The 25,806-nt window shown below is 35.6% G+C and overlaps 1 protein-coding gene, 1 long non-coding RNA gene and 1 pseudogene across 9 annotated transcripts; all 3 read right to left on the bottom strand.

Annotated features, from left to right (window-relative positions):
• Window positions 1-94: 94 nt before the first annotated feature.
• On the bottom strand, window positions 95-964 carry LOC140857220 (uncharacterized). 2 transcript variants are annotated; one of them, XR_012140822.1, is made up of 2 exons: window positions 815-964; window positions 95-724 (listed from the first exon to the last, which is right to left on the bottom strand). It is a non-coding gene; the product is annotated as an uncharacterized lncRNA (long non-coding RNA). The 2 variants fall into 2 exon arrangements; XR_012140821.1 differs by having other exon boundaries at window positions 95-696.
• Window positions 965-970: 6 nt separating this feature from the next.
• On the bottom strand, window positions 971-12,577 carry LOC140857278 (uncharacterized; annotated as a pseudogene).
• Window positions 12,578-13,653: 1,076 nt separating this feature from the next.
• Window positions 13,654-25,146, bottom strand: LOC140857219 (PGR5-like protein 1B, chloroplastic). 7 transcript variants are annotated; one of them, XR_012140820.1, is made up of 11 exons: window positions 25,029-25,146; window positions 24,788-24,888; window positions 23,107-23,163; window positions 19,519-19,595; window positions 18,833-18,884; window positions 16,676-16,786; window positions 16,474-16,571; window positions 16,262-16,337; window positions 15,636-15,709; window positions 15,481-15,552; window positions 13,654-14,077 (listed from the first exon to the last, which is right to left on the bottom strand). XR_012140820.1 is itself a non-coding variant. In XM_073255939.1 (9 exons), exons 1-8 carry the CDS (start codon window positions 25,096-25,098, stop codon window positions 16,268-16,270), a joined length of 636 nt encoding a protein of 211 aa, XP_073112040.1. In that variant the 5' UTR covers window positions 25,099-25,146; the 3' UTR covers window positions 13,654-14,077; window positions 16,262-16,267. The 7 variants fall into 7 exon arrangements, 1 of the variants encoding a protein (XP_073112040.1); XR_012140819.1 differs by having other exon boundaries at window positions 15,481-15,542; XR_012140818.1 differs by having other exon boundaries at window positions 15,636-15,689.
• Between the last annotated feature and the right edge of the window lie 660 nt (window positions 25,147-25,806).

Here is a 25,806-nt window from a genome sequence, read left to right as displayed (position 1 = left end):
AAGGCTTGAACCTGGAAAATTCTGCTGAATGTATAGACTTTAGTGCAATCCAAAATAAGACATATGAGTCTTTTCACTTCCAAACAATGGAATGTCCAGCAAATTTGTTCTCTTCAAGGCATTCAAATGAAGCAACATACATCTGATCTGACATTAGTTTATTGGATGACAAATAGATTTATATGAAAATCGTCCATTCGCTACCACACAGAAAAGAAAGAGAAGAAACAAAGTTTGTTAAGTCTCTATTACAGAACGACAAAGAGTTGACATAACTTTGGATTTGTCACCATGGATGACTTAAGGTTGTCTCATCCATCCTCCTTTTATTGCCAATCTAGACAGATATGTTGCTCTCAAGTTACAGGGAACGAATAAAGTGAAACAAATGGTGGTGGTCCTTGACAGTTGACAATCCATAAACACATCCGCTTGAAATCTTGAGAGAGGATGAAAACTCCTTGAAATGATGGTGTGGTAAGAGCCATTAGCACATCCATGGAATCACTTAATCCCTTTCACTCCATAATCAAATTCATAAAATGCTCCATTGCCATGGGAAGTTACCAGCATGCAACTAGAGTCTAGGATACACCCAGACTTTCATGGGTAAACCCTTTTTTCCTTCTCTTTATACAGATTCAGTTTGGATGGAAGAGCATGCCGTTAAAGAAAGTCCACGATCTGCCAGGCATGCTGAGTAATATATTTCTAATCATCATCACTAAAAACAGCAAATGAGCTGAGAAAGGAAAAAAAATGACGTTGATAACTGAAAACAACAAGAATGAATGATGCCTCCAGAAATGCTTACGTCCAATCAAGTAGCCCCCATTAGGATGCCTCTAGAAATGTCCAAGTCCCATCCTTTATCAACCCATTTAATGCTGCCATAGGGGAATCTGAAATTACCCTACGATCTTGTACCATTACCAACATCAAATCCAGCCCCGTCCATCCAGAGTGTGAAGTCCTCTTCCTTGGGCAGGATCATGCTGCCCTTCCCTCTTCCCAAATTTGGGATTCTTTTCTTTCTTTTACTTCAACAGGTGTTGGTTTTGCCCATCTACGGCTGCCTGACCACTATTGTTTCCTCCTGTTAGTGTATTTTCAGGCACGTTGCCACTTGATTCTGCTGGTTGAAGCTGGGCAGGCTGTGAAGCTGTGACATTGATATCAGTCTGTTGCACAGACTTAGCACCCTGCAATAAGCATAAATAAAACTCACTTCTAAAACTCAATACATGCATACACAAATACTTCATACTTCAATGTTCACTGTGATGTAGATTAGATACAACAACAGGCAAAATTACCCATTTACTGGAAACAAATTGTAAAGCTGAGATTTCATGCCACCCTATGTGCACAATGTGATTGGTCAAGTACAGCAGGACCCTTGCTATTTGTGAACTAAATAAAGTTGCAAATGTTTTAATTAAGTCAAAAAAAAAAAAAAAAGAAAGAAAATATAGATGCCATAAAAGAATAAACTATTCCATTCCAAGATGTTGTTACTTTTAACCAAAAATATTCGGCCATTATAGTCACCTACTAACAAGAAAAATCCAAGCAGTAAGACAGTCACTGGATCACAGAAAAATACAGATACTGACAAGGAAACACTAGAATGTGGCAAGTAGAAAGACCTGAATGTTCTTTTGTGATTTGCAAAACAAAGTGCTTTCATAGACATTAGCAGTTCTTGACCCAAAAAGGCTACATGGAAGCTGTTTCAGCAGCTGATCGGCTTTGAAAATGATAACCAGAAAATCAATTTTGGAGTAGCTTTATTAACCAAAATTATACCTATATAAGAGACATGTTACCCAGGCCCTTTGATTCATTCAAAATACTCAAACCCAACACTTGAACATGGGTACAGGATGACACTACAGTTTAAGTCTGCAAAAAGAAATTCTTAGATGCTAGAACACATTTAGACACAAACAGCCACACTAAGCACTCATAAACCAGAGTACATTTAACATATTTAAGAACTGAGCTGCATGTGTCCAAGATAGTCCACAAGATCCATTCATAGATAAGTCATGATCATCCAATTGATAACCTAGTGCGTGGCAGTAGAATTATGTGCAACAATAATTGCAATAATTTCTGTAATTTGTGACACATGATCTGAGAAGAATAATCCTTTTGTTCCAAGTTCTCCACCATTCATGATGGCCAAAGAACTTCATATACAGAGTGACAAAACAAAATAAAAAAATAGAGTGAAAAAACAGAAGGAACAGAGAGGCATCAGCCAAATAAGTTAATATAATGTAATCGATGTAGGAAGAAAAGTATGTTACAGTGGAAGACACTAAATATTTACTTACATAAACAACAGAGGAACTCCTGCTAGGATTAAGAGCTGCAAGACGCCTTTTTAACTCCTCCAGTCTTGTAAGTTGAGTGGCCGTGCTTTCTTGGACCTATTCAATATGCAATAGGAAAAGTATTCTAAATTAGCACCATACTGGCCAAAGGAAGAAAAAAAATCAAAAGAACAAAAAGAAAACAAACATACCAGCTGATTTACATCATCACAGAGCTTCTTCTTTGTTTCCTCCTCATCCCTAACAGCTTGAGATGCAGCTTCCCACACCTAGAATGCCAAAATCATTTTATTCCCATGATCACCCAAACGTTGGTAATAATGAACCAAAAATGTTGAAAAGATGCAACAAACATCAACCACAGACTTCATAGACTCTCATCTTTCTAAAAGATAATTGAATTGGTCATAATTGTTGAAACGAAATGCAAAAGAAAAGGGGGTAAAAAACCTCCCTCCCAAATATCCAATTTTATGCATACAGTATCTATTGATGATTATTTCATAACTCAGAAATATGAAAATTAAACAACTTCTAGCAAATATGCAAAGTGTTGGGACTTGCAGAAGAAAGAAATGAAGGGTCCCCAGAAAAACAAAGTTCGCAGCATATCATACAAAAGGTAGAACTTAAGATAAAACGTAAGAGAAAAATAAACAAAGAGATGGACAAGGCCACAAGGGTATATTGAAGAGTGTAAATTAGATCCTCTTATTTATTGAATTTCTAAAGTATCTTTCAAGTGGTATTAATATTATTCTACCAGAAAGTTTAGGGCTTCCCCTAACTATGCAGTGTTTTAGTCGTGTTTCTGAATCCAATTTTGATAAAAAGTTTGTGTTAGGTGTCGTTGTATTTCAGTGATGACTTAGGCCGAGTTTGAGTATTTGGAGTGTCCTAGAGCCATGATATGATATTATTCTTACCAAGCTCCCCATTTTCAGAAGTTCAATTGTTTTTGAAACTCCATGTTTTTTTAGTAACAGAAAAATCTCCCATTAGGTGTTTATTATGAGTAGGGTGAATGTCGTAAGAGGGGGTAGGGGAAGGAATGCAAAGATGTATAAAGATTTTGTGCCTTTAGTTCTTTCTTTGAAAGAGAACAAAGGGCAGTTGCCACTGGTGACTCGTATGCTTTCCAATTTATTTGAGATGAGAACAAAATCCCCTATGTTTCAAGATGTTGAATATTTCACTGTTCTTTCAATTTCCTTGATCCAAAATTTAAATAAAAGTAAGAGATTACTCAAAAATGAAATGGTAAACTTTTTTTTTTTTGTGGCACAAATAAGAGCCGGTAATCAAATTTAGATCGCTATTGGGCATGGAATCAACTACTTCATAGCTGAGTTGGTTGTCATAAAAATTCAGTGTGCTGAAATCCCTACAAATCCAAAAGTTCATCACCTATTTGCAACCAGATTCAAGATTATCCTGGCTTGATTCCACTACTAATATAAGTTCCTTGCATTAGGGAGTGATTATTCAGTGAAGAAGATTTAGATTGTATTTTGCATGCAATTGACAAGTCAATTATTATACAGAAACAATATGGTGAACTTAATTAAACTACAGCAATTAACCCTGAAAGATGAATCAAAAGATTTTGTATGTTCATAACATTACAAAAATTTATTTCATTTGAACAACTTGATGTTGAGATGAAATCTGGAGTATTAGAATGAGGTAGTGACAAAGTTTTCTTCTGCCATCTTAATCACATAGATAGTTGTGAAATTTTTCTCTCAAACAAGCTCCTTGCTAATTGAGTAATCAAAAACTAGAGTAGAAAGTAGCATTCCACATATCTAACATGATGGACATATAAATCAAGAAGAGGATCTATCCTTTAAAGATCTCAAAAGGCAGCCAAGGCTGAAGGCAGAGATACACCCAAAAGATGAGTATCATGTTTTAGGATAAGCCAGCAATGTCGTTCCTAATGTTGTCATATCTGTAAGAATCTACAAAGCAAATAGTGAAATTTATTCCTAGTTCACTACCAGTCATCATCTATGGCACTTTCTCAAACACATGGATAGAAATAACATGCACTAGTCCATGCCATAAAACGATACTGTCTCGGACAGGATTAGGGCACCACTTCAGGATAGGTACCCTGTATCTTGTGTATCTATCTATGCTAACCTATTTATGTTTTGGTAATGCATGCACACAACAACATTGACCAATATTGACTTGTATGGACTCAATTCTGTTGCATGACAGTCTCAATTTTATTGTTACAAACTCTGGCACATGCCAGACATGTGACTAACAAAACTATGGCATGGCACATATTATGTTATGCTGCTTTACAACACAACCCATGACCAAAATAGGCACAACAAGTAACACGTAATCCTTGCTCAAATTTGCCATTTTCCTCATAAAATTGTGCTTTATGAAAATGCTCTAATAAGAGTGACTCTGTAATGCCCTAGGACCTCCCTAAAAAAACTAGCTAGAAGGTGTTATTTAGGTTCTTTGGCCCAATATAAGTATCTGGGATCTTCCTAGCACACAACTAATGTGGGGACTAAACACACACCTGCATGAGTCCTCTAATATCCCTCATTTAAGCCTTGGCATTCTTGCTAGGCTATGGGTTCAAATTTAATCAAATTCAATCATAAATATCAAATTGACCCATGGTCAACCAAAAAGGACATAGTGTAGTGTCCCTATTTGCATCGGCCATAGGCTGGGTCTCCTCTAATATATTTGTAATCTAGAACTAAGATTTTAAATCTCATGGGATGAGGCCGTCCTGCTTTTTTCATGGAACGGGACGCATCACCGTCCCGCCCCCATCCAGACTCTTGGGACGGGGGATGTCCCAAGATGTCTCGATTGAGATGTTGGGATGCTAGAGGATGCCCTATCCCGACCCCCCCATGCCAATGTCCCATAAGACGTCCCATTGGGATCTGAATCCTTGCTTAGGACGTCCCTCCAAAAATTTTAGCTAGAAAGTGTCATTTGGATTCCTTAACATTGTATAAGTATCCAAGATCACCTCAGGAAACAATTGATGCGGGACTACGCACATGCCTAAATGGGTCCTAACATAAGCAATTAATCTCTAGGCATCCCTTATAAGATATCACAAACAACAATTGATTTGGTGATGCATGAAGAAAATTGCTCCAACTAGTAATTGGAGCAAGATACAATAAAGATGACAAAAAAAAAAAATGGTGTTATCGATGATGGACCAAGTGTTCCATATTTTAAATCAATTTACATATATTTTATAACACGCTTCTAATCTGAAAATGCTCCACTGAAAGAGCATATTACAATGAATAGACAATATGCAATTTGTAAATACCATGTAAGGGTTGCATTTTATGGTTTATGAATGACCTCTTAGAGTGGAAATTTCAAAAATGATCCAATCACAATAATATGCTACTAACTTTCTCCTATAAGGCATTCTCTAATCAATACTCAATACATTCAAACATACAGCCCCTCAGGCTAAAGTACAGTGGCATACACTAAGCTGCATTGCAAGTTAGGAAGTTGATGGATGAAAAACATTTAACAATAACAAATAAATCATAAAAAGGTGAATAAAATGCCTACATAAAACAAAAGAAAAATAGAAATGTAACAAGGAAAACTTCAGATAAGGTACATGAGAATCTAATGCTAGCAGAACAAACCTTCTTCGCTGGTCTTCCTTGAGCTTAGCCACATGTATTCTTTCACTTTGTAGTTCAATCTTCTTTCGCAAGTGCTCGAGTGCTGAAAATACACCACTATATGAGAAGGAAGATGAAAGAGATGAACAATTAAATTAGATAAAAATTCTATGCTACATGAATGAGTCAAGTGTCTACAAATGAAGATAAATGAGATGGTGGACCTACCTGCTTTCTTTGGCCCCGCTGTCAGTTTCAACTCCAATGTAAGATTCTCCAATTCACATTCAACATCACGAATCTTGGAATAATTTTCTTGGATATATCTGAGTCATTTATGAATCTTTGTTAAAAGTTCACTAGAGCAACTTTATGAGCTAAGGAAATTTCATCCCCAATCAAACATTAATACATATAATGGTTCAGCTTGTCCGTGACAAATTTGTGTAGAATTTGAAGCTAATAATAAAGGAATAAAAGCATTGCCTTCTTGTAGGACCCCTGTGGATATGTATTTAGTCCAACATCAGTTATTCATTGGGAAGACCTTGAGTACTTATATAGGCCAAGGACTCCAAATAATAACTTCTGGTTAGCTTTCTGTGTGATGTTCTGGCTGTTGCAAATGGTAACAAACCGGACCCAACCCATAATTCATACATACTAGGGGATACTACAGCAGATGTTCATTAGAGTGATCACGAGCTGGTCTTGATATTTATGAATGGATGCATGGGTTTGACCCTTAGTCTAGTGAGGACACCAGGGCTTAAACAAAGAGAGTATGTGAGGACTTGTACGGGGTTGCATCCAATCTCACATCGATTATTTGCTGAGATGATCTTGGGTACTTATATAGGGCTAAGGAACCCAAATAACACTTTTCAGCTAGCCTTTTGGGGTGAGATCCTGAGTTGTCACACTTCTTTTATCGCAGATATGAATCAAAGCAACATGTAAGTAAAACAGATGAGAACATGAAAGAAGAGAAAGAAGGAAAATCATTGCATCTCTCTCATATGTGATGATTGTATAATTATATGCTCATGAAAATATCTATGTTCTAAGCATGTAAAAACATTTCAAATTTAGTAAGAACTTTGACATTCATAGACCATTTAAAGCTTTACTCCCTTTTGACATAAAGATGCAAGGGGAATCCTAAAAAGTCTCTACTTAGTCGTTCAATTTTCTGTCAATACAAGTGTTTGGTAAAAATAACTAAATCCAATTAAGCATCTATGTCCTTTATTTCTTTTACTGTTCTACATTCCTTTTAATTTCTAAACTACCTCAGCAAAATAGAAAACTGATGAAGTCTGGAGTCAACAAAAGTCCAAATGTTTTGTCTTTTGCCTTTGCCTTCTAAACATTGGCAACCAGTTGAGAAAACATTATTTCAAGAACAATTAGGTAGCTGGACCTCCAATCTTCCTTAACTTTGGTAATATAGCTAGCCTGTGTGAAAAACTTGATGTAATGTAAAGATATAGTGATGGGTCATTGGTCTCACCATGTTGAAGTTCACACTAGTAAAGGAAAAACAAATCAATGTTATATTTGTTCTTTGCTGCATTACTGCAAAAATAGGAAATGAAGATTGCAACCCAAGCAAGGATTATATTATCCACATCGACCTTTCCAACTAGGACAAAACTCTTATGTAGCCTACTTTATCATGCAATAAACAGAATTATACAAAAGATTTACTACAAATTGTAAATCCCATCACTTTGGTGATTATATGGAAATTGCTTAATTGCTTTTTGGATATCAAGCTTATATTCCAAAACTTATTTAGAAAATAAACAGGAGTTGTGGAAAAAGAAGTTGAAAGGAAAAATGACTGATTTTCGTGGTGCACCCCTAATCATGGAGTAGGGAAAGTAATTTTGAAGCTTTTATACTCAACATCTGCTACATGAACCATATCTAGTACAACATAAACATTACATGATCTAACCAACACAAAATAGATGAGACTTGAGGAACCACTCCAACAAGATGCATCCATATTTTCATCATTATCTTGGCACAACTTCAAATTACAATCACACCTCAGCCCCAACTTTTACACCGGAGAAAACAAAGTTTACGGGGCCAGTGCAAACATTATACAGCAAGAAGCCTAACATCTTGAAATATGTTACGCCAGCATTGTGCTAATATGAGGCACATGCAAGTGATAAGATGCAGCTGGACTCCCAAATTTTGTCAGGTGCAGCAAGTAGTAGTTAGCTAGACTGAAGTAAGAGTCACGAGATGTTATTGATTCATTGGGGACTGATTCACTGCCCATTAAGGGACCCTAACAGCTTTTCCTAAAACGAGCATCCAATGCACGAGGCTCCCTCCACTACGGAGTTTGGAGAGGGTCAGATGTATGCAACCTTACCCCTATGAGGCTGTTTATGTATTTTGAACTTATGACACCTAGATCACAATGGAGCAACATTACCATTACACCAAGGCCAGCCCACAACCCTAACAGTCAAGGTTTCAGGAATCGATACCGAGATCCGTATCGATTTTTGATCGGTACGGTACGGTATCGTATGGTACCATACCATACTGATGATAAAAAAAATCAAAAAAATCCTATCTAACCGCATTAAAAAAAAAGATAAAGAGAAAATTGGGCTAAATCGGACCGAATCGGCCCTGAACCGTACTGAACCGATCCAAACCGTCCGATTTCGGGCGGTTCGACCTTGAACTATATCGAATCGATCGATACGGTGTGGTTTGGGGTGTATTCCAAAAAATCGACCTGAACCAGACTGATTCTCCACGGTACGGTATGGTATAGAATGTACCGACCTTTTCGAACCGGTATGAAATACCATGCTAACAGCTTTTCTTATGTCTTAAAAAGAAGAAAGAAATCCTTTTCCATTTCAAGTTTATTGGAAAAGAAAGTTTTGTAGTATTTACAAAAGTTTCAAATTTTTAGAAACAAGAAACAGAAAACCAGGTTTGATGATGATGATAATGGTGGATATAGCAACGGTAACAGTAGTGGTGACTGGTGAAAATGGTTATAGCAATGACAATGTTGGTGGCGAAAATGGTAGTGACAATATCTCCAAAACAAAACATAAAATAGAAGTTGTTGCAAGTAGAAGTTTTCTGTTGTTGATAATTTTGAAAATTTTGAATATATTTTCTTAAAATGAAGAATAGGAGGTAGGTTTACCAATATCATAATTTCTCTGTTTTCTAAAACTGAATACAAAGAACAGCAACTCGACCAAATGCACCATGAGGAAGTTGTATGTCCTAAAGCTAGTAACATGGTAAGGATCTAAACTTAAGTGCATATCATATGATATTGTATGATACATGGTTTGGAGTATCGATTTTGGTACCTTTATCGGTGGTTTGCAGTATCAATTTTGGTACCTTTATCAGTACTATGCTAATATAAGGTCATTACAGGTTAGTTGGTGGTACTGACACTAGGTACACCCCTTGTACTAGGTATCAATTTGATCTCACTATGATAGCAATGATTTTCACTGTTCCCAAACGTTTTATAACTGACTACACCTCAAGCCTCAAAGTAAGGAACAAATGCCTTTGGGTTCCTCGCTTAGGCTTCCTAATTGAAGTATCTGAATTAAATAAGGCTTGCACAAGATGCAATTCACCCTGCACCTTAGTTAATTCTATGAAGGCATGAAACTTACACTTTGAATATTTCAAGCATCAATAGTAGGCAAAGGATAAGTTTTTTTTTGAAAAAAAAAAAAAAACAAAAATTGAAGTTGCATTAAGATTTTGTGCGTGAAAATAACTGAAAAGCTCGGATAACCTTTTTCGTAATTTCTCAATAAACACTAGAACACAGGTATTGAATGAAAGCAATGCATTTTTGCCAAATATTTGTTTGATAGTTTTATGCATTTAAAGTCTGCAGTTTTAGATGCTGGCTAGATTTATTATAACAATCAGCTATTAATAGAATACCAATACAATTTGCTTTATTTACATGACTCTTATTATTTCTTAAGCAATTCTGGTTTAACGGGCAGTCCATGCAGTTAGCATGTCATGTCTCAAAGCTTGTGGTTGCTCCATTAAGAGTTTAGATGCCTTAAACTATGCATCCGTCTTTTAAAAAAATTGGCTCTTGTATCAGATTTCCTATATCAAAGATCGAACATAAATTTTCATTTCTAGATTTTGATTTGTGAGATAGCTTCAAAAGTGCTATTTATATACAATGATAGCAAATCTATCTACATTTTCCTTTTCTTTTTCTTTTTCATGCTCAGTTAAAATCAACCTTCAGGAAGATGGAAATAGGAATTAAACCACAATGCAGCAAAAAAGGCATAAATTTGACATCTGCCAAATCAATACCAGACTGAACAACAAAATAAACTAGAAAATTCTCTACCCTTGACAACGGGACATGCTTTGTCTCCATGTCCCACCTTTTCCTCACCTAAAAACTAATACATGGCATACACCCATGTCAAAGAAAAGATTAAACTGCCAGCGCACTAGCGCATTTTCAAGCAACAAGCATTCTCAGGAAGTCGGTCTGATTGAATTTGAACTACCCGGACCAAAAGAAGAGGAACTTCAGCGTCGTTACTTGTCACAGGAACATGGCCTGGTCTTTGCTTGCAGTACAGTGCATAGCATCCAAATACGTCGAAGCACACCTCGCCATTTCCATCATACAGCACTACTACGAGGAGAGTAAAAGAAAGAAAGAATTGGATAGAAAGCGGCACGCAATTCACGCCCCGAATTTGGGTAACAAAAAATTTAAAGGAAATAACGAGGCAGATCTGATATGATAGGAGGAAGAAGGGAATGGATGGGCTTTGGTGGCGTACCTCTTGAGCTGGATATGCTCTTCCTCGATGAGCTGGTGAAACGAAGGAAATTGGTGAAATTTAGGCTAAAGAAGAAAGAGAGGAGGGGAAGAGGAGAGTAAAAAACCTTCTCGGTGTAGGCGATGACGGGATTTTCTCTGGCGATCCCGTCGGGGCCGATTTCAGGAAGGAAAGAGGGAGGGAGTTGGGAAGCCATCTGGGAGGGAGGGAAGCGAAGGGGAGGAGGAGTTGCTCTCTCTGATTTCTTTCTATCTGCAACCTTGCGCACAACTTGAGAGGGAGGTGCATATGGAAGGGCACGCGGAATTTCTCATTAAAGGTACCGGCTCTTCTCCTCCTTGGACAACGTTTCGACCGCGCCAGCTTCGGAAATGGTACAGCAGAAAACTCAGGGATAGAACTTGTCTATATTATAACTCTTTGTAACCCCTCCTAAAATGTTCTAATTCCTGTATATATATATATTTTATTATTATTATTTTATTATGTAAACCTTTTTTATCAATAAATTTTGATGGCATTTACCTCCTTTATCATCATCAAAAAAAGACCGCGCAAGCTTCGCATGCCTATGGTTCTTTAATTGGTTTTCTGGAAAAGAAAAAACTTTGATGTAGAGATTTGGCACGTCCTATACATTTGCAAGATACCATGAACGACTATGATGTTGATTCTGATAAGTTTTTAATTGATTTAATATTTATAAGAGGGAGCTCGTCAATTAGATAGATGCATAAAGAATCGCGAGCAGTCAGAGAGAAGGCGGGAGATCAACCGTACCATGATTATCCATGTTCAAAACTTGGATGATGCAGTCCAAAACTCAAATCTAGAACCTCTTATGACCAAGCTGATGGATGAATCATTAAGGCAGTTATGTTAAATTAGCCGTTCATGTAGCTGAAACTTGTTATGCTGTGAATCACATGAAACATACAGGGCTTTCAGGTACATGAGATTGTTTATCCCGAAATTTATTTGGTGACATGGCATATAGCAGCTACATCACTGTGTCGACTTATTAGTCGTATGAATCTAGGTCGATCAGATCATACAGAGGAATCCATCGAACACTAGCATTGAGCAAGGAAGTTATTGAGCACGTGATTGGCAAAATAAGAGTTACAACAAGCAGTTTAAAAATGTTACCAAAAAAAAAACAAGCAGTTTCAAAATGAAAATCGATTTTTAGAAGAGTAGACAGAGGATGGCTCAAAACATTTATCAAGCTCAGAAGAGCGGGTTAAACCCACGATCTCTCATGCAACTTCTAACCGACCACTGCTTGTAACTGTGACAAGAGTTCCTTGGATTTCATTTTGTGATTCTTTTCTCTACTGTGACAACCACTCCAACCTGGAGAAATAATTGTCTCAGTTATTTATGATCTTTTATGGAATCAAATTTCTATCGGTTTTTATAACTATGAGTTACTTTTTTTGGTAAAAAAAATACCTAGGTGTTATTAATTCCTTCTCCTATTTCTCTCTGATATTCTCATCCTGTTAGAAATTTTAAATTCTTTCACCAAGGCAAACTGGAACCTGTCTTCTCTAGTACTTGTGATTGATTTGATTGATCTGGCATGCCAATGAGCTAATAGATCATAGAGCAGGTTCTCGAGAAATAACTATAATATCTACAAAACCTTGGTGCAATATCTTTTTTGAGGGGAACCAGTTAACGCAGTGTCAATGCCAATGCAAGGATGCCATGGCTCTGGGCATCTGGTAGTTCTCACCTACTTTCAGTCAGTGGATAAAACGTCAATGGAGCATTCCTTGGACAGCAAGTAGTTGCAACTGGATTTCCCTTGTTTTCTTGTTTAAGCATGGTCATGCTTCCCAAAAATCCCTCCCCCGGCCCCCACCCCCAGCAGCGAAAAACCCCAAAAGCCTGCAACCTTTCATTGCGACCAACACAAAAAAAGGTCAACAACCTTCATAACATACTCATATTCTGACTTGAGCTAAATCCATTTTACCTCAGCAACTGGTGCTTTGCTGAATATTACAGCAAGTGCAAAGATCGAAGCAACAAAGGTAGAGCATCCAATGCAAGGTGTTAGTGGAGATCTGGTAATGAAGAACATGCTGGCAGAGGCACAGTGGTAAGGGGCGCTCAAGGTAAGATAGTGCCCCAAAATGCAACAGTAAAGAGTGGATGCATCTGCATCAAAAAAATTTAAAAAGATGGGATACGTTGACAATTGCACCACAGAGAAATGGTGCCATCAACGTATGAAGATATACACATACCTTTTTTTCAGAAGTCTACAATTCATATAATAAACCTAACAATCTAACATCACAAAGAGGGGAAAAGGAAAGCCAATCTGATGCGAATGATTGTAACATTTCCCATACTTGCGATCAAGTGGATGACTTGGTACATACAACTATAATAACTAAAGCCTACAGAGAACGAAATGTTCCTGAATTTCAAAGTCGCTTAATGTAAGATCACTGTTTGTCTTTCTTACCAAAGTTAAAATGTTCTGGGATTTTCATATGGCATTTATATTTTATATATTTTGAAATACAGGAAAAGAGAGTTGTTATCTATAAACTAACCTGTATATAAGTTCAAGTAAACTCTACACATGCACAAAAAATTAAGTTAATCAGCTACACTTTACCAAAATAGACTAGTCCCCTCCACACAACAATAAGCACCGCTGACATGCAAAAGTATTGCCCATATTATGACATGAAGTTTGGCATGATAATTTAGCACCTCAAAATTAAATTGGAGGCAAGTAGCACTCATGTTAAACTCAACATCTAAAGAATATCCAATTAGGACTGGATCTAGCAAATGAACATGTTTTATTATAACATCCAACCTTACTGGTATAATACAATGATGGTGGTGTCATCAATTGAAGTAATCAGATGGTAATAGTAAAGTATATATTGGGTGCACTTTCATAGTGACTTGATAGCAAAAAGTGAAGCTTTTATATATACAAGGAGAATTATATAGGTAGTCTTCGATCATTTTGGCTGAGTTCTGTGTTGCATGCAGAAACAACTACAAAGAACAGCAAATGGTAATTGTAGATGTACACAAATATGCAAACTTCAATTGTAAGGAAGCTTTTCTTGAATAATGTATGGACATGACAGTTCAAACCAATGTCTTTACAAGTCCATAGGCAGAATGCAGCAGCACATGGAGTCTGAACTATCAGTAAGTGCGCATTGCTTAGCTGCAGGCTCCTTTTTTCATGAAACTGCACAATAAGCACGTCCATGGTCAACATTTCCATTATAGCGTGTAGGATTTTTTTTGCAGTCAATGAACTTTCTTTATTGATTTTCCTACCTTTGGACATATTCAAACATGCAATATATACTTCCAGTAATTCTTCACTAGTGTGTTGCAGAGAAAAACCAGTAACAGCATATTTGGGAGGGTAAGACGAAGGGCCGCTTATATTAAAAAAATTTACATATTCAGACCATGAAACCTGGAATGGATTGTCTTTCTGATATGTCTTAAATTACTTTCTGTTTCTTTTCTTTTCTTTTCTTTTCTTTTCTTTTTTTTTGCTCTGATATATATAGTAGTACTTTAATGACTGTGATTTTCTTCAATTTCTACTTTATTGTTTTTTTTCCATTTAACTGAACAATAAATGGCAAAGTTGTGAGAATGGCACAAATATAACAATATTCAAAATTTTGGAAACTCTAAGCCTTGGACATAAGATTTGAGATATCTTGAATCATTCTTAAAATGAGATTACCACTTTTACAAAGTAGTATTAGTTTCAAATGATGGACAAGCTGCGCACCTCAAAAATACTACCTTCATCTGTAGAGAACTGAAATACCATTCAAACACTTAAGCAGTACCTTTAGGCCAGTTCAAACACTTAAGGAGTAGCTTTAGGTCACTGTAACCAATTGGAATTGTCTTTGCTGAAGCAGGATGATGATGAATCTAGTAGCAAGTCAAAGTATGGAGCATGGGGTTAACCTGGCTGACAAGCAGATCATTGATGGTCAACTCATCCTACAATTAGACATATTGACTCACACCAATTCAGTGACCACCTATTAACTCTAATCCCCTTAAAAACTCTATTTGACCCTCTTGACCTACTTGTTTGACGCTCATATTCTGGTTCGCAGGAAGAAAAAAATATTAACAAAATTAGTGCATTAATAACATGCGCATGTATACTACTCTAATATGTGATCTCCAAATGCCTATAAAAAGAGAAAAATTTGTAAGTCAACACCAAGGTTTGTTATGCCATATGGATCAGAATGTTATGCACTCACATGGGTTCAGATGCATAGTTTACTATTCATACAAGAATGATGAGGTCAATTTATGACTATGTTAGGAAACAAAAAGAAACATGCAGACAGGAGTAAAGGAGTTAATACCAGTTAAGGATAAAGTGAAGAACCAGATTTTTATGATATGGTCACGTACAACAAACCTTGGAGGAGAATCTAGTAAATATTGGGTCACCGGTTTGTCTATAAGGCTCAGAACGAGGAGGGAAATGGTCATCCCATCCCAAATGAAAGTTATGGTAACGATTTTGAAAAAAAAATTGCATAACAGAAGAATGTAGCACTTGAAAGCATAAATGAAAAAGAAGAATGCATAAGGACAAACCCACTACTTGGTTGAGGTCTGGTGGTCAACAACCACAGAAGATCATAAAGAGGCTTAAAATTCTGCAAAATTCTTGGCAAAGTGCGAAATGATAATTTGTAGATGGTATAAGATACAACTGTGAGTTCAGATGTGGACAAGTTGCAGATTGTTACCAGCAGGAAGCATTGTTTTTTGGTAAAAATCATCTTCATACTTGCAACATCCGGCTGATGGGAGACAAGATAAACTGTGTTCAGTATAGAAGTGGCAAGAATGATCATCAAAATCAACAAAAATATGAACATTAGTGACAATTACGATGGTTCATCATGTTCTCATGAAAGACAGGTTATGAGATGCAAAGGATAGTTTCATCGTTTAGTAACAAATTTAAAGCTCAAGAATTTTAAATAACTCGACAAAATAAGTAAGATACAAATGAAATTAAAAAAAAAAAAAAAAAAAGAACTCAAAGCTTGAATTTAGTAAGTAATGTTTCAAATGTTTGCAGTTCACGAGATAATAAAAAATGCATCAGGTTGTCTCTCATCTGGAAAAATTTCCTACAAAACATTTAATTCACCTTATGAAAGGAGAAGCAACAAGCTTGACAATCTCCATCCAACCACAAGTTCTCTCCTCAAGATTAAATTTTCCACACAGAATATTTAATACATCTCACAAAAAGTTGAAGCATCAAACATGACAATTTCCATCTAACCTAAGTAGCACACTTTATAGCTACCATATTCCAAGTCTTGACGATACACTCCACAGTATAAGAAAGCTCATATCTTACCAGGGCTTATGCTTCAGTTGGTTCAGGAAGTGTAATTAAGCGTGCTGTTGAATCATATATCAATGTAGTGCCACAACTGACAAATATAGCAATGTCAGCATTCCGAACAAGGAAATCAACATGAATGTCCAATAATTTAGAGACTTGACAAAAGGAATTCTTGCTTGATGAAAAATCTTGACAGAAGGAATTATCAAGCTTGAAAAACATACTTTGAGCATTTGACAGTATTTGTAGTACTGCTACTAGGTATGGTCAGTATAGTTCCAAAGAAGGAATTGTTTTCTGTGCCACAGTTTGGACAGGGACCCTGGGTATACAAAGTATCTATTAGATTGCACCTCTATTAAAAAATGGCATTTCAAAACTTTAAAAATTGTAAACTAAGAAGCACAATATTAATAGGAGATTCACCTTTAAGATCAAAAAATCTTTCACAATGGCATTGGTGAGTAACTGGGATAACCAAAATATAAGAGGCAAAGCCGCAAACCATGTGAAAATGAAACTGAAGGGCTCTGGCAACTGCATTATGACAATGAACTGGTCAGTCAAGAAGCAATTTTAATAAAGTACAAGCATTGGATAACAGCAATTTTGTAAGCAAAATTTTGCTAAGCTAAGTGAAGGCTTCAACAGTACAAAGGAAAAGTAAATGATGCATTAAGACTAGTTAGATACACTAATGGAGCACAAATTGTTAATATGAAGCAACAGGAATTATGAAAACCGATAAATTGGAAAAAAGCAAAAGGTATTGGAGCATAAAGGTTACTTGCAAGTCCTAGATGCAAGTTCATTCTATCAACTGGCTACTTCTTAAAGTGCAATTAATCCAGCCATCAATTGATCATAATAATTTAGTAACTAATGTTATTTTTTTTCATATTGTGCTATTGGCAACAAATAAACATTTAAACTGCGATCTGTTTATGATGTCATTGTTTAACCTACAATGTGAATAGGTTACACAGATTATAAAAAAAAGGTTAACAAAATAAAAACTTCTCAAAGTATGATTAATACTCAAAACAAAATCTGACGTATTTGGAGAGAAAAATCAAATCCAAGATATTCTCATTGAAAAGGGAAAAAACAAAAAAAAAAAAGAATCAGGCCAATGTGGCTAAAGCTTCACATAATGCTCAATAGTTTACTCTTTAATCTCAAATGTTCCTTGAAATTTTAAATACCAAATATCAGCATTCAACATTCCATATAGCAATTATAATACAATAAAGGAATCTTTGTTAATCAGCTGTATCAATTATTCCCCAATAAGACAGATTCAAGAGTGTGATAGAAAAAAGAAATGGATCTGTTCCTTAAAAAAATTATTAGCTAAAAATAAAATATCCTCCTGGCCCCTCTCATTTATCCTCAAGAACTCATGGTGGACACAAGAAGTGTATTAGTAAGACATTTAGGTACAAATCTATGAAAAGAAATTCTCAGAAATGGGAAGGACCTGACATTCGTACAAGCATTCACAGAAAACAGGGACCCTAGACTTTTCATCAAACACCAAGAAGTGATTGAACTCTAAGCAGAATAAATGATACTCCGGCAGATACCAACTCCAAGTTAGAGGCCCTATGAGTAGATTTGAACCCCCTAACTAGGACTGCAACTAGGCCATGTCAGGTTAGCATCATGCTTGGGCTCAAACCCAAACAGTAGGCTTATTGGGTCAGGATGAGTTGGCTCCAACAAAAATTTTTTGGATCCACTAGATCATTTAGGCCAGACCAAGACAAACATGGTCCAAGTCCAACCCAACAACAAAAATGGTCAGATTTAGTACAGTATTTGGTCCAATGCAAGAAACAAAGATCATTTGATGTCTAGGAGGAAAACTAGTAATGATATGAAGTACAAAGGGAGATAACTAAAATGGGTATAACTAACAAGGATGCAATTCGACAATAATTGAACCTTCGACATATGAATCAGTAAACTTGTTCCTCGAAAGAAAAAAAAAACACTTTAACAAACATACAAACCCATATATGGCAACTAGGTGATTGATTTCAAAGTCATGGGTTTTTGGGTTGAGCCAATGAGCCAAGCAAGGTTGAGTTGGGTCACCGAATGTTTGACTAGTTTTAGACCTGGTCAGTGCATGTGTTCATTCAGCATAGTTGAATAGGAAAAAAGTGATAATCCCTAGTCAATTCATAAATGGATCATTTTTCAGATACAAACCTGATCCACAGATTTTCATAATTGATCTGGACCAGGCCTAACTAGAATTGATCATGGATGGGCCCCATCCATTTATGGGCTTAACCCTAGCAAATACTGAGTGCTAGTTGGAGCCCCTATACTTTTGTATTTCATGTATGTGTGCATGTGTATTTTATGTTTCAACTACACAGTTTAAATATTTAAGCCATACGAACAAACCATAAAGAGACAGTGTATACGTGCCAAAAAAAGGTCAGGGTGCATGTATCGCCCATTAAAATTAACTACTAAGTAGAGGTTCAATTGTATCAAAGTATTGAACTAGTCATTCAACTGGCACAATAACGGACGAGAATGTATTAAAGCAAGGGAGTCTTAACTAACCTCCAAAAGATAAGTAATTTCAAAGCCTGTCAGATCATCTAGAAAGAAAAACCTGTTATAACAAAAAATAAATGGAAAATAAGAGCACATTCCTAGAAAATGAATGACCAAAATTATTGCATAAAAGATTACCAATTTTAAAGTCATTCAGATTACAGATGCAGTTAATACCACAGAAGGCAAATGAAATATCAATTAGCATAATGAACAATTTTTTTACCACCAGATAGGACCATTTTTGTTGCTGCTAATTGTGCATGCATGAATAATAATAAATGCCCAAAACAAAGTTGCACAAGCACATCACTCTATAAGGACTATATTAAGGTTCTACAAACATCAATCATCCAAGCCTTTCCCACCAAAATGGGGTTGGCCATGGAGGAGAAGTCTTAAAGTCGTGAAGGCACCATCAGATATTCTTCTATGAGACAGGCTGATAATAATAAAGGAGCCTTAGTTATTTCAACTGTGGGGGTACTTATATGGTCAATGTTCAACTAAAGGGCAGGAATAAGTACTCAAAATTCATTATGCATGACAAAAATAAAAATGAGTGAAAAATGTGATATATGACACAATGTTAAGTCAACTAATTCTTACGATAATTGACATAATTTAACTCTCAGAAAATCCATTTAGCCAGAGTTAATATTTGCTATATACATAGACTCAATATTACTCACAATGTCAGAGCAATAACAGCTGCTGGCACATTTAATAAGAACATCTTGAGGTAGTCAACACTCAAGTCACTGTAGACCTGTAAGAGAAAGAATTTAAAAAAAATGTGAAAGAAACTAAAAAAAAAAAAAAACAAAGACTACATTTATGTTAAGACATGGATCTTCCAAAAGGATAAGAAACCAAGGATATGTTGTTTTACTGACATTTTAGCAAGTTATATACATAAAGATTTGCCCACCCTGCCATTATAATGAGTCATGCTGAGATCATATAATTATTTGGAAAAAATTTGGATTTTAAAAAATTGAGAGATGTTGTCCGTGCTGTGGAACCAATCTGCATATGCAAGTTCCACATTCATGTCATTAGTCATGTACTATATTTGCTAATGAAACTTGCATTGCTCATTGAGCTGTACCAATATGTCTACATTGAATGGTCCACCAATAGTATTTTGGAGAATCAGATTCCAAGGTACAGCTTAGGGTTGTCCATAATTGAAAAGAGACCCGCCACTTTATTTTTAGTTTGCAGCTTATTAGATAATTCTAAGTTGCAAATATGGGGCACCAGCATCTTGGTATTATCTCAATGCTTGATTACACTTGGTTTTTTTACATGTAACTAGCTTCTTCTTAAGACTTAATAATTATTCTAGGCCTCATAGTTTATCATTCATTTGCTTTGATTCACATTTGTCAGTGATTTTGAACTATCAACAGTTGATTTCACGCATGGAAAAAAAATCTGAGTTTTTTTTTTCTTTTTTTTTTCTAAATGAAATTGGAGATCATTTGTTCATACTTCAGCAAACTGTTATCAGATTGAATGGCAATAAGATCTTGGACAAGTCACGTTCAATCTATCTAATCATTGACAAATGTTATCATTTAAAGTTTACTTGACCACGCAGAGAGAGAGAGAGAGAGAGAGAGAGAGAGAGAGAGAGAGGTCTGGGGATGTTTTCCCCAAAGTTGTCTCGTGTATTTTCAGAGGGTAACATCATAGGCCAGTAAAAAAACACTACAAGTGTAAGACAGTTAGAAATAGAATTATTATGTAGCAAAAAGCATGCTCACATGAAAGCAGGAGAATTACTAAAACCATTTGAGAAGCCAAGACTAGGTTGGAGAACAAATAACAAGAAATCCGTTGCTTTATAAAGACAGAACCACTCAATAGGGATCTTGCAAAAGCAGCCATTTTTTTACTGACTGCATATTTAGATAATTTCTATTGTATACATTTTTGTCATAATGGCCAAGTTGTGAAAAAATTTCAGACACTTTTGACCTTGACCTGAGCAGATACATTGTGCTTGTATGTATAAGTGGAGTTGGATGCACATATTTCACTAGTGAAAGCTCACACTTTTCATATCAATGCACAATTTTAGTATTGAATGCACATATTTGTCAATAGTATAATGCACATTCAGGGGCTGGAGTTGTATCAATGGGACCAGGGGCAAAAGCATCCAAAGCTTTCAAAACTGTGCCAGTCTAGCAAAAGATAATAAAATGTAGCCCAAATATGCAGAAACAAAAACAAAGTGAATTATTTCCATGAAATTCTCTTGCTGATCTATAGAAAACACAACCCTCTAGTTGTTATTGCTTAAACCATGAGTATCATGGCAACAAGAAAAACAGTAAGTTCACCTTCTCAAATATGAGGTAGATATTTTTTCAATTGACTTTTGTTTTTGATCTCATTAAATCTTGGTTGCTTAATAACACTTCTTTGCCAAAAAATTTTTTGCTCTCCTATCTACTTTTGGGAGCAGTTCTCACCAATAAGCTTCAGTACAAGCAAGGTTCCCCTATATCATGTGTTCTTCTTGCAGAGATCTATGTAGCCTCCTTTTAACATTCTTGATTCATTTCATCATGTCTCTGTGTTTTAGTGTATTGGCAGTCTTCAACATACTCATATGCCTACTTTGACAAGTTTTATTGGATGCAAAGCGAGTATGATAAGACCATGTTCATGAACTGTTCTAGTGGACTCATTCTTCTCTTTTCTCTAAGTGAATGGCATGATTGTCATTGCAAATGATCATCCAATTTATACTTTCTAAACAAGGATAAGAGTGCCCAGCCATGCAATAACCGCATATGCAAGATGGATTGTCCTGGAAAATTGTTGGCACAATATATGGGTGTCTGCCTTCGTACAGTTTGCACCTACCTGAACTGTTGGTATTGAACTATTTAAGCATGTGTGCATCAAAGCAATACATGCAGATACCCAATATGTAGTCATCCCAGCTTGGACCTTACTTTCCCTTTAAATTCTGCTCGATCATCCTGAACAGACTTGCTTATTCAAAAAAGTTGAGAATTCCCCTATTTCTTTAAAGTTCACTTTATAAATTGGGCAGGATACCCCAAAAAAAAAAAGGCATCTTTTTTGGCATTTCCATTGGTACATGAGCTTCTCATGGTAGCAGCAACTATAAAATAGCTACAATGTGCAGTTAATGTGTAAGATTAGATTTGTTTCGTACAGCTTCCATCATGAAGCTTGGGCATATTTTTGTCATTCAATGTGCACATATAGTTTTACAGTACCAGTTTGTATGATAAATTAAGTGAAATCATGCAGGCTAAATGCCTAAAGCAGCAATAATCACATATATCTAAGGTTATGCATAAATACAGATTTCGATACATTAGTTTCAAACTATGTCTAGCCATTTCAAACATTTTATACAATCATATAAAGCAATTAAATTTAACCAATGTTAAAGAATCAAATAAAATGGGGTGTCTTAGTTGTAATTCTTTTCAAAGAGTTAGATATTTTATGGTACCAGTGCATGCCATGTATCAGTATGGTATGTGTGACTGACATTGACACCTGGTACCTTAATCGTTTCTTTTCAAAAAGTATTTGCTAAGAAAGAGTATGACCTTCTATGCTATTTTATAAGACTTAAACTTGGAAAAAGTAGTCCTGAAGAATATCCGATTTCTAAGCAAAAATTGACTATAGATGAGATATTTTATGCTTGCTCAGCACTAACATTGCTGCTAAGCCCACTGAACCACACCGGAATCACAGGCTCATTGAGAAGGAACTTCTTCTTGATCCAACATGCTTCTCAACTCAGTAGAAAGAAAGTCCATCTCACCATACCTAAGACTAATGTTGCTTATCTTGCCAAACACTGAAAGCTGCTTAATAAGCTGTTCATTGCATACTTCACCATCCCTGTCAGCTAAGCAAACCCTTGTTTCTATACATAGCAGTATGGACCATCAATGTAAAAGCAAAAACCACAACAGCTAATAGTGACTTAAAAATTTAAAAAAAATAAAAATAAAAATCCTGCAAGACTTATACTAGTCTTGAAGAAAAATTCAAATGTAATTATTGAATTTGATGAAAATGAAAATACATGAAGCTGCAGGTCTTCTCAAAAAATAAGCATGATCTACGGATAAGCACGTCTATGAGTATTATTGTCAGGTTCTCCAAGATGTGCGAATGAAGCATTTAACTGGAAATTCAGACATGAACTCATGATACATAGATCTATGCAGGCAAGGAAAAGGATTCAGAAAACTCACTAACTAATGTACCTTTCGGCTACGAAGACTGCATCGTGGGCCTTCTTGCACAATGCTGCTTCCTTCTTTCTAGAAATGATATACACAAAAAAAAAGTTCATAAATCAGAAGAACAGGAGATCAGGACTTACATTTTTATACATGGTAGACAATATACATAAATGGGGTGCATTAAATGAAAATTCATTGAAGATGATGTAACAATTGCATGTAATATACATGATCTTTTTACATAATAATTTGTTTGTTTAGATTGCTAGAATAACTTTGGGCACATAGAACAGTTTGAAGATTACTTGATAAGTGATTATAATGTAATTTATCTGAACTTTCTACGTAATAAACCAACAGAATGCATAAGGACTAACAGACCCAAAAAAAGAGGAAAGTGGTATCAACAAAACTCATGCATGTGCCAATCAAAGATACCACTGGATCTATAGCTTGGGACGTGTAAATGACAAACTGTGTCTGAAGTCTATAGTGCCAAAATATCAAAAGAAAATATCAAAAGATGAATTGACCTAAATGCAAAAGGTACTTTGCCAGTTTGCCCTTGAGAAATAACAATTTTATATTAGACGTTATATCTTTAAAATGGTTAAGATCAGAATGTCATATAATCAACAGCCATCATACCAATAATAAATTAACTGCATATGTCTTGGAGATGCCTATCAAGCAGGCAAGCATAAAGTAACATCATGAAGTCATATTTGTAATTTGCATATTTTTCTTGCAAAATGTGAATAGGTACACCTGTATGCAGCATGCATGCATGCATACATTGCATGCAAGTATGCATGCACTGCATGCATGCACATGTTCATGTATGTATGCATGGATGCATGCATGCATCAATAAAGAGTTGCCCTAAACCGGTCTCAAAAATCAACCTGAATCAGTGCATGGAACCTTCTAGTGATGAAACAAAATTAAACAATCAAAAATACTAACTGCTAAGCATGAGTCAAGAAAATCTTGTAGAGGAAGGGTTTAGTCTAAACAATAAATATATTTACTATTATTTGTCTAAAGTCTAAACTATAAAGAGAACAACAACGCATCTATCTCTCCTACTTCAATTTTGTGTGTTTCCCTTTTCCTTTTTGAACTTCATCATCAGCTGTTCTTTTTATTCAAATTTTACCCTTTTAAATGGTAGAACCTGTTAAATGCACTCAACATTTTCTTTTTTAACCCCTTAACTTGCCTATCTTAGGAGCAACTAAAACTTAATTGGATCTAACTAAATCATACTAAAAGACCCATTATTTGGTGTTTTTCATAGTTCACCAGTTCACCCTAAATTAAAGAGTCATATGCATCACATGTAATAGGATCACCGCCATCAATGAATTATGTCTCACATCATTTGGCATGACAAAATGATGGTAAATTAACCATCCATCAGATATTCCTTTCAGTCTGACAGAGCATGTGATAAAACCATAGCCATCCATAAAAATCAAATGGTAGTCATATTTAAGGTTACTCAAAAGCTAATACGCCCAACCAAATAAAATCATGACAAAGCTACATCCAACCACCATAACTGCAATTATCCACAAACTGTATAATATAAGGATAGATTGAATTTATTCGGGAAAGCTTTGTTTTTCCAATTTCATTCTCAGTTATATTTCCCTTTTCCATTGAAATGAAACCAAAAAAGGTTCAAAAAAAAACACACCCTTAATCTCGCCTTCAATTCATCAAATTCAGCATCTGTCATAATGGATTTCCCAGCTGCATAAGCCATTGACGCTTCCAAAAGCTTTTGTTCATCTGGACCTATTATTAACAAGGATAAAAGAAATTTCAGTAAATGATAAATTAAAAAGATCTACATATGTTCTTTGAATAGAATTCAAATGAGCAGCCAAAGGACTGAAATAGTAATGAAACTTGTAATAAAAAAGGCAAAGACATACTTAGCATGACAACGCTGCTTCCTTCCCACATTAGTTCTTCCTTAAGATTATCAAATTCCTCATTAGACATTATTGCTTTTTTCTCATAGTAGAAAGACTGAATGCAGAACAAGTAACAAGTCAGTATCTCTCAAACAACATTCATAAGACATAGTTTACATAATTGTCAAATTAGGAAATTTTGTCACAGATATTATCATTTGCATAAACAAGTATAAATAGAATGAATACTTGTATTGTGTAGAAATTCCTGTTCAAGTTCTCCTAGCGTCTTCTTCTCTGCCTTCTATCTATGCTGCAATATGGCAAGATTTTGCTATCAACAATTTCGTCATCCTGAAGCTGACCTGGAATGAGGCATTAACATCAGGAAGGACAAAATTAGATTGTATGCAACTTTGACCATAAAAATATAAGCAATTCACAAAAACAGGTGAAGAAGCATAATAGATGAAAAGGTTGCTTGAATATAATATCCACAACTCACAATGTGGAAGACAACCTAAGGTGCTTCCAATCAAGTCTACTTTGTGTTAAGCAATCTCTTGAAGTAATTTCCTCAGTTACTCAAATGTGGAAACATCATTTTTATTAAAGTAACTAACTTTGACCATGCCAGTATGCAACTTCAATATGGAAACATCAGAGAAAAACAAATAAATTAACTCATTGGTGTTAAGTGAGTTTTGTACAAATTCAGCAAAGTTTCCTCTGAGAAACCAGTGGTCCATAAAAAAAAAAAACAAAAGTCAAAATCCCTGATTGAGGGTTGATCTCA

The sequence above is a fragment of the Elaeis guineensis genome, chromosome 4 (assembly GCF_000442705.2).
Source record: "Elaeis guineensis isolate ETL-2024a chromosome 4, EG11, whole genome shotgun sequence".
NCBI lineage: Eukaryota > Viridiplantae > Streptophyta > Magnoliopsida > Arecales > Arecaceae > Elaeis > Elaeis guineensis.
This window is presented reverse-complemented; position numbering and strand designations above follow the sequence as displayed.

What these genes read in the sequence shown, in the direction of transcription:
- LOC140857219 (XM_073255939.1), bottom strand. Translation starts at nt 25,098, where the DNA reads ATGTCTAATGAGGAATTTGATAATCTTAAGGAAGAACTAATGTGGGAA. An exon ending in AATTGAAGGCGAGATTAAGG is followed by an intron (nt 23,164 to 24,787) that starts GTGTGTTTTTTT and finishes TATCATTTCTAG; the next exon opens with AAAGAAGGAAGCAGCATTGT. An exon ending in AAGATTTTTTGATCTTAAAG is followed by an intron (nt 16,572 to 16,675) that starts GTGAATCTCCTA and finishes TTGTATACCCAG; the next exon opens with GGTCCCTGTCCAAACTGTGG.